Here is a 9,935-nt window from a genome sequence, read left to right on the forward strand (position 1 = left end):
TGTGCTTTGCCTGGTATTCTGTGGTATTGGTGATGGCAAACTTCACTGCACCTCCACCCTAGCTGCCATCAAGCTCCACCTCCGGTAGTGACTATTTTGAATCTAGCAATCATATGGTTTTCTATGCTGGGAATGTCAGATTGAAGAGGAATGGCATCATATTCATCATCAAAAAGAACACTTCAAGTTTTATCTTGAAGTACAATGCTGTATGTTATAGGATACTATCCATATGCCTACCAGTAAGACCAGACTCCTGTTTATTCAAATTTATGCACCAACCACTAAAACCAGTGATGATAAAACTGAAGAATTCTACCAACTTCTTTGGTCTGAAATTGACCAAACATGCAATCAAAATGCATCGATAACTACTGGTGCTTGGAGTGGAAAAGAAGAAAACAAAGAAAAATGATCAATAGGTGGAAAATAGGGACTTGGTGATAGAAATCATGCTAGGGATCACATGAGAGAACTTTGTAAAACCAATGACTTATTCATTGCAATAACTATTTTTCAACAACATAAAAAGGGACTATTTCCACAGACTTCACCAGATGAAACACACAGGAATCAAACTATCTACATCTGTAGAAACAGACAATGGAGAAGCTCCATATCATCAGCCAAAACCAGGCCATGGGCAGACTGTGGAACACACCATCAACTGCTCATATGCAAGTTCATGCTGAAGCTGAAGAAAATGAAAACAAGTCCACAAGAGCCAAAATATGACCTTGAATATATCCCACCTGAATTTAGAGACCATCTCAAGAACAGATTCGTTGCATTAGACACTAATGACAGAAGACCTGAAGAGTTGTGGAATGACATCAAGAATATCATACAGGAAGAAAGAAAAAAGTCATTAAAAAGACAAGAAAGAAGGAAAACACCAAAATGGATGTCATAAGAGACTCTGAAACTAGCTTTTGAGCATAGAGAGGTTAAAGCAAGTGGAAGAAATGAAGAAGTAAAAGAGCTGAACAAAAATTTTCAAAGGACAGCATGAGAAGACAGATTATAAAGAAATGTGCAAAGATCTGGAGCTAGAAAACCATAAGGGAAGAACATGCTCAGCATTTCTTACAGTGAAAGAAATGAAGGGGAAAAAAAAAATCAAGTCTCAAGTTGAAATATTGAAGGATTATATGGACAAAATGAACGTTGTGGCTCTGCAGGATATGCACTAGACTGCAAACCTCAAGCCTTTCTGTTCAGCAAAGATTTACAGCCTCTGAAACCGTACACAGGATCATTATGAATTGGAATCAACTTGATGGCAATTAACAACAATGAACAAAGTATGATGCAGAAAGCATCCAGAGAAGATGGACAGAATACAGAGTCACTCTACCCAAAAGAAATGGTCAACGTTCAACAAATTCAAGATGCAGCATATGACCAAGAACCAATGGTACTGAAGGAAGAGTTCCAAACTGCATTGAAGACCGAAAACAAGGCTCCCAGGAATTCATGGAATACAAATTGAAATCTTTCAACAAATTAATGAAACACTGGTATCACTCACTCATCTATGACAAAAAATTTTGAAGACAGCTACCTGGCCAACTGATTGGAAGAGAGCCATATTTGTGTCTAGTCCAAAGAGAAGTGAGACATCAGGATGCAGAAATAATCAAAGAATGTCATTAATATCACATATAAGTAAGTTTTGCTGATGATAATTTAAAAATGGTTGCAATAGTACATCAACAGGGAACTGTCAAAAATTCAAGCCGGATTCAAAGAGGACATGGAATATCATCATTGCTGGCTCAGATGGATGTTGCCTAAATGCAGATAATACTAGAAAGATGTTTACTTGTGCTTTATTGACTATGCAAAGACTTTTGACTGCATGAATCATAACAAACTATAGATAATATTGTATAGAATGGGTATTCCAGAACATTTATTTGTGCTCATGAGGAATCTGTACATAGACAATTGTTCGAACAAAACAAGGGAACACTGAATGGTTTAAAATCAGGAAAGGTGTGTGCCAGGGTTATCCATTCACTTTTTCAATGATTCAATCTGTATGTTGAGTAAATAGCCTGAGAAGCTGGCATCATTAAGACCTGAAATATGCAGATAATACTACCTTGTTTTCTGGAAGTGATACTTAACTGATGAAGATGAAAGACTATAGTCTTCAGTAAGGACTGCACCTCAATATGAAGAAAACAGAAATCTTCACCAGGGACCAATAAATAACATCATGATAAATGGGGAAAATATTGAAGTTGTCAAAGACTTCATTTTGCTTGGATCCACAATCACCACTCATGGAAGCAGCAGTCAAAAAACAAAGGACGTATTGTATTAGGCAAAGTGTTAAAGAGCAAAGATATCAGTTTGAGTATTAAGGAGCAACTGACTCAAGCCATGGTGTTTTCAACCGCCTCATTTGCTTTTGAAAGTTGGAAAATGAATAATAAGAATCAAAGTATAGAAGAATCAATGCCTTTTAATTATAATGTTGTAGAAGAATACTAAAAGTACCATGGACTTCCAAAGAACACACATATCTGTCTTGCAAGATGTACAACCTGATGCTCCTTCGAAGCAAGGATGTCAAGACTTTCTCTCTCTCTCTCTCATACTTCGGACATGCTATCAGGAGGGATCAATCCTTGGAGAAGGACATCGTGTTTGTACAGTGGAGGTTCAGTGAAAATGAGGAAGACCTCCACTGAGATAGATTGACACAGTGGTTCCAACAATGGACTTAAAGGTAACAACAATTGTGAGGATGGCACTGGACCAGGCAATGTTTTGTTCTGTTGTGAATAGGGTCTCTATGAGTCAAAACTGATGACAACTAACAACAAAAGTCTTCATCCCAGGAGTTCACCTGCTGCATGGCACTGTCTGTGGCACAGTGGTTAGGCTGTAGAATCCTGGACCTAGGACATGGAATGCTGGGGAGGGACAAAGGGTACAGAGGAGAGTGAGAGATCAGCACACACACACACACAAAGGGAGATAGAGACAGACAAGATAGATTCGACTCTGAGTTGGGAATCTCTTCTCCATCAAGAGTTCTCCCAAACCTTGATCACACACCTCTCAGGTTGGAGAACTCACCACCTCCAGATTCTGGGAAGCTCTCTTAGCGTTTTGTTGTTAATTTAGTCCTGTTATTAATGCCTTTATCTGGAAATAGTACCAGTATGAGTGATGCACATTGCACTTAGTAGAAGCCATGGCCAATGAATTGCCTCTGGTGAAGGTTCTGAGGTTTTATAAATGAAAAGAAAGACATCTCCCACTCTAAACTTCTCAGTGACCTGTTCCATCCACAATTTCCAGTGCCCAGTGAAGTCTCTTCCTTGGTGGAGCTTGCAGCATGGACACCTTGTGTAGATTCCTACCAGATAATATTTGGAGGTATGATAGGATGTGATATATCAAATAGGTTGCTGTTGCTGTGTGCTGTAGAGCTGGTTCAGACTTATAGCAGCTCTTCATAAGGTTTCCAAGAGCAGCTAGTGGGTTAGCAGTCCAGAGTTTATCCTACAGTTCTGTACTTTTTAAAAACCGAAGTCTCCTTTCCCTTCCTTTCTTCCTTCTTATTTTCATTTACTCCACCATTCTTTCATGAGTACCAACTATATGTCAAATCCTATGCATGGGGCTGATGATGTAGAGATGAACAATCAGGGTTGTGACCCTTAGGAAGCCAAGGGGATACATTGAAGGTCATTTCAGCACATGCTCAGTGCTGCAATGAACAAGATGCTGTGGGGCAGAGAAGAAGTGGGGCTCACTTGGCTTGAGGAGTCAGGGTAGAGGACCTCAATGGAGCAAAGAGGAAGAAGTAGAGGAGAGGAGGAGTAGTCAGGCTAGGGAAGTGAAGAGGTCTTAAAATACTTAAAGGAACAGCATGTGCAACAGCTGATAAATTTAGGAAAGACTGAGGCAGAGTAATTATGGAATTGGGAGAGGATTTATTAAGAGGTACATTCTATGCTGGAGACATGGGCAGGGGCCAGATCTTGGAGGGCCTTGTCCAGGGCACAGTGGAGACTCACTGGAGAGTGTTAAAAACACGTAAAGATAAGGCCATTTTTGGTGGTTTGTGGAGCTCACTCTGGCTACAGAGGGGACAGTGGACTGGAGGGGCATAGCTGTGGGGGTTCCCGTTCAGGTGAGGATGGCTTGGACTAGTGTGGGGCAATGGAGATAGAGAAACCTGGACAGAACTGCTAAGGGTCTGGTGAATGAGTGAAAAGGAGATCCTAAAACTAACTCCCAGGTTCTTGCTTCTCCACCTCTGTTGGCAGCTTATTCTGGTATGGGAGGACTAGCTGGACCACTCAAGCCACTGGATTCTACCCAAACCTGTCAACCCCGAACCCCTCCCAGGATCTGCCTTATTCTTTGCCTGGCAAATGTGTGGGTCGCCGTTCCACTGCCTTAGGTCTTGGCCCTCCCATCAAATACAATTTTCCATAAATGTCCCCTGATTGGAGGAAGGGGTCCTTTAGCATACAAGACACCAACCCATTGAATTTATAATGTCTTTTATTAATATATTATGCTACAAAAATATTTTTGGCAAAATAACATTAATAGTATCTTTTTTCTTCTTCTATTAGAATCTTAAAGAACTTTTCATGATAATTCACAGAAGTGAGGTGGTTACAATAACATCATCCAAACGAATATCTTCCAAATACAGTAAGATCTGAAGCGTGTGTTGCAAAGTGAGAGTCAGCCATGGGTACCATCTCTATGAGGGACCGGGGAGTAAGCAGTGGGCACTGTTTCCCCCTTCACTGAACTAGAATCTTCCTTGGCCAAGAGTCAGCCTCTGCTTGCTCCAGTGGCTGTGGGTCCAAGATGTTCTGGGAGCTGTATGGAAACATCTTAATCATGGGTCCTGTTTAAAGCCCGTGTTCTCTGCAGCAGGGCTAGAACAAAGGATGTGGGATGGAGTGGGACCTTCATGGAGAGCTAGTCAACCATCTTTCCTGTCTGCCACATATTCCTAGTCTCCTGCCAGTCTGTGACCCTGGAGGAAAGCCAAACACTGAACCCAAGAAGGAGTCACCCCTTAATGTTAGGGAGCCCCCAAATTTGCACATACCCCCAAGACCCATCAGAACATATCTGATTGGAACAAGACCTCCATTTGACAGATGAGGAAATGGAGGCACAGAAAAGGGATGAGACTTGCCCAAGGTCATTAAGCAAAGCAGAGGAGTATCAAGGGTGTCCCTGGAAAGGAAGAGCCTGTGTTTGGAGAAAGGGTGGGGGAAACTGAGGGTGAGCTAATTGTCCTGGGAAAAGGCCAGACAGGGCCTAGCTCCCTTGAGCCCTCTTTTGTCTCACTGGGGTCAGTGGGGCAAAGAGGGAAGGAGCTCTGGGGTCAGAGAGCCTGGGTTTCAGTTCAGCCCTCCCCCCACCATATCCACTTCACAGAGGCCCCTCGGCTTGAGGGCATCAAGCAAGCCTGCCAATTCTCATCAGACCCAGCTGAGTTGTTGAAGAACAGGAGGTGTGAAGCTGGACTCATTCCTGAACCTTACTGGTTTAGATAGCCAGCCAGAGTGATTTCTTTGGCTGCTTAAATGAAAATTTGGGTAAATAGCGATGTTCAAAGAACCTGAGTATTATAGAGCCAGGAGGAACTCTCAAGGTCATCTACACCAATCCCTTGCCAAAATTTCACTTCCTCTAATTCTACCCAATGGGCTGACTGCCCCTGCTCACATACCTCTAGTAACAGATAAGTCACTACTTTTAAGAGTAACCCAATTGGTCACCTCTGAAGTTTTGGAAATTGTTCCACTGCCAGAGCTAATGCCTGCCTCTCTCATTTCATCCCTTTCTTCACTGCTTTTTAACTCCTCCTTCTCTCCTTTTCTCCCTCCATGTACATCTGCGGACACTGCCTTTTGCCTGGTGAGGACACAGTCATGTCCACATAATCCTACCATCGAGGAGCTCACAGTCTGGTAGGAGCATACACATACAGACAGTCACAACCCTGAGCAGCAGGCGTTGTGTGAGAGATGCTAAGAAATCCCAAAGGAGTCAAAGAGGGCTTCCTGGAGAAAGAAATCCTTAAGTGGGACTCTTGAAGGATGAGTGTTTAGAAGAGAGTAGAGGGGACTGCCAGGGAAGGAAGAGATATCCTGTCTATTCTAGAAAACATGGTTCCGTCTAGAGAGGCACAGTCCTTCTGTCTTCCTATGTCGGTCTCAAGGTCAACTGTGAAAGCCCTAAGAAATGTACACAGTGTTCTCACAACAACAGGAACCTTTATAAGAAAGATAGGTCCATGGAATATGCTGGAAAAAAAGTGTCATTAGTGGTAGATAGATCATTCCAAAGGTGCATGTGTGAGTGATAGAAAGTGCAACCCTGGCCCAGGATGAGAGACTGCAATTGCCGTAGCCAAGCAGATGCCGGATTCTGTGCCTCAGACCTTTAGGACGGATGGCAGGAAGTTCAGTTAAGTTTCCAACCCTGGCCAGCAGATAGTCCTGGGGGATTAGCAAACTGCCTGCAGATGTCTGACCCACCTTGGATCTGGCCCTCCTGTTGGCACATATCTTTCTATCAGTTCGCCTATCCATATTGTTGCCCATCCAGCTTTCTGTAAACGCTTGACTGTTTAACTGAGGGAGAGTCTGGGATCCCCAAGCTTCACAGAGCCTTGGGGTTTAATCTGCCTGAAGTCAGGGGCCTGGACAGGGTGATCTCTAAAGTTCCTTCTAACAAAGCCATCTAGGATGCGGCTGCTTGTTCTACCTTGATAATGAGGTCCTCTAAGCCAGGAAAGATGGTTAAATTTGGCTCCAACACAGAGCCTGGCACTTAGTGTGCTCGCTTGGTAATTACATACTGCAATTGTGTACGTCTTTGGCCCTGTGCCTGGCACAGATCTGGGCACACTGTCAGGTGCCTGGACTGTTTATCCAAATGCTTCATCTTTAATTAACCTCAAGCTCCATCTCGCCACATCTAACCACACACTCTGCCCAAAACAGAGGGGAATCTGGCCTGTATGTTTCTAATTCCTTTACACTTATCTCATCCAAATATTGCTCTGCACGATATGTTTGATGTCCAACAGCCCTTCTGAGCCTGCTATGTAAGTCAGCTAAGCTCCTTCCCGCTCACACAGAGGAAGTCTCATCTTTGCCAAAGATAAATGGACTCCAGTTCTGGCTAGGTTCATGTTCAGTTTACAGCGTGGTGCCCATAAAGTTGGCTGGACCCTCAAAAGCAGAGTTTAGGACTCCCTTCGGGTCTCAAAGGCAAACACATCCACCTGGGACCAAACTGATAAAGAATTTGGTTGCTTGCCAAGGTGCCCATGAGATGTCTGACCATCTAATGAGCTGCCCATCTCAGAGTTAAGACAGTTGCTGAGCTGGACACTGGGATCAATCAGCTGTTTGAAGCCTGCCAGGGAAAACCTATGGTTCAGTGAAGCTGGGAGTCAGCAGACCCGATTAGCTGCACAGCCTTCGAGAACTGTCTGTCTTCCCTGGGCCTTATAATTACTTTCACTGCTATTCTTGTCTGTCAAAAGAGAGGTCCTTTCTGTTCAGGGTTCACAACTGAGAGCTGGGTATTCTTCATTCTCAGTCACCCCACCTTTTGGGCAGAGGAGCCCCATCACCCTTTCTAAGTCTCAGTTATCTGCTTCCTCAAGCCCTTCACAGCTGTCCCCAACTCTTAGCCTCAGGTTTGGCAAAAAAACCTCTCATTGGCTCCAAGGTATGGCAAGTTGGGGCATGGAGCACAGGGTGCACGTTGATGCTAGAGCAAGCCCCTTGTCTGGCGGGGCCAATGTGAGTAGCTGTGGTCAGTCTCTTTGGCTAGAGTGAAAAGCTGTTCAGGCCCACCTGGATGAGGTCTGCTCCCTTGGAGCTTCCTTGTGCAGGGAGAATAGATAGAACATGGTCCAAGAGACAAGCATCCCTTTTGAATAATGCTACTCTGGGGTCAGAACCTGGCTCCTTACTAACTGGGTGGCCTTGAGAAAGACCCTTAACCTGTTTAGGTGGCTCAGTTTCCTCATCTGCAAAGTTGTTGTTGTTGTTGTTAAGTGACGTCGAGTCGGTTCCGACCCATAGCGACCCTGTACAAGGTTTCCGAGGGTGTAAATCCTTACAGGAGTAGAAAGCCTCATCTTTCTCCCGCGGAGCGGCTGGTAGTTTCGAACTGCTGACCTTAAGGTTCGCAGCCCGATTCGTAACCACTACAAAGTAGGGACACTCATATCTCAGAGAAGCAGGTAGAGGATCAGTGATAGTGTGCAAAGTATTGACCACACCACCAGCTTTGGACAGATGGCAGTTCTCACTAGAGCGACTATCATGTGACCTCTAGGACCCTTCTCCACAAAAGCATCTTTCCGTTGCCCAGCCAAGCTCACCCCACTTGACTATGACTTTAACAGCCTCTTCTCTAACCCAAGCTGAAAGGTCTAGGTTCAGGTCCTCGCTCTGCCACTTGCTGTGTGACCAGGGGCGACCCCCTTCCTCTCTTTGGATCTTCGTGTAACCCTTGGTCAAATGGGGCTGGGGAGCCACCTCCCTCAACACCAATGTCCCCTCCCTGCCTGCCCACCCCAGTGCTTTGGTAAAAACACTTACCAAAAGCTCTGGAGAAGAGTTCACAGACACTCAGGGTTTTAAAAATTAGCAGCAATCTTTTTCCTAAAGTCTCTTCCCAGGCCCCAGGATGCACCCAGGAGAGGGAAGGACAGGAATGTCATGTTCACACCTCTGGCTTTCAAATCCAGCTTCACAAAAGCTAAGTCTGTCTGCCTCCCCCTCCCGCTGGGGGCCCGAGCGTGGGAAAAACCAAACCGAGAGATGGGAGGCTTCCACTGATTTTGGGACAAGCCAGTTCAAAATCACAGTCTATCACACCAGGTCACAGATGTCCTGGAGACCTGGTCTACCTCTTGGGTTGGTGTTGGGGCCAATTACAGGGTTATTAACATAGGCCACATAAAAATAGTTTTATGGTAGAATAAATACATTTTTTCTTTTTTTTAATATGGACACATATCTTACAAAATAGTCCCATAGCACTATGGGAAATTAAGATCCTTCTACAAAAAAGAAGATGTAACTCGGGTATAACAAAGCACTAGTAGTGTTCTAACTGGTCCCGCCTGGATTGCCCATGAGGGGTCAGACACCCCTGGAGGTGGTGACGGTGGTTGTGGGGGTGGCTGCAGACCCTCTATTGTTTCTCTGGCTTCTCCATATGGAGGGCCGAGGTCAGGAGGGCCCAAGTGTGTGCAGCATGAAGGTGGCGGCAGCAGCGATGGCAGTGAAGACACTCATGGTGGGTTGTGAACGGCTGAGTGCTGAGCTGCTGGGAAGACGTGGCTGGTCCTGGGGCTGAAGCTGGTCAGAGAGCTGAAGGGGGGGCTTGGCAGTCCTGGAGCTGTGCGTGGGCTGGAGGGGCAGTGGGGGTGGCGAAGCGGTGGTGCTGGAAGGGAGGAAACACAAGGCACAATGTCTGGTCAGTATCCTTGTCCTGGGTGAGATCCAACTTGACCAGCACTTACGCCTCACCCACCCTCCTATGGCAGGCTGGGTTACATAACTCCAGGGGATGGGTTAGCCCTGTAGGCCACAGATCTCAAATGGCACCGCTGTAGAGAACTGGGTCCTAGGCCGAAGAATCAAAGTGTTACATGGAGGCAATATGGGGGCAATCCAGTCCCCTCGCCTTTGTACTCAGGGGCCCCCACCACTCCAGTTGCTCTCCTTTCCCTAGTCTGAAGCAGCCAGAAGAAAAAGAAAACCAAACAAGCACCAACAAACAAAACCCCACCATCTTCATTGCTGTCATTGTTGTTGTTGTTGTTAAGTGCCATCGAGTCGGTTCCGACCCATAGCGACCCTGTACAGGGTTTCCGAGGGTGTAAATCTTTACGGGAGTAGAAA

General features: G+C 45.3%; 1 protein-coding gene and 1 pseudogene across 1 annotated transcript in view; both read right to left on the minus strand.

The window, feature by feature from the left end:
• Positions 1 to 5,348: 5,348 nt before the first annotated feature.
• On the minus strand, positions 5,349 to 6,567 carry LOC102825699 (annotated as a pseudogene).
• Positions 6,568 to 9,260: 2,693 nt separating this feature from the next.
• Positions 9,261 to 9,935, minus strand: part of TRABD2B (TraB domain containing 2B) — a 377,495-nt gene continuing 376,820 nt past the window's right edge. The window contains exon 7 of the mRNA XM_006839734.1: positions 9,261 to 9,474. Within this exon, the coding sequence (XP_006839797.1) occupies positions 9,261 to 9,474 (214 nt within the window). The remainder of the gene's footprint in view (positions 9,475 to 9,935) is intronic.

Source organism: Chrysochloris asiatica, unplaced genomic scaffold (assembly GCF_000296735.1).
Source record: "Chrysochloris asiatica unplaced genomic scaffold, ChrAsi1.0 scaffold00026, whole genome shotgun sequence".
NCBI lineage: Eukaryota > Metazoa > Chordata > Mammalia > Afrosoricida > Chrysochloridae > Chrysochloris > Chrysochloris asiatica.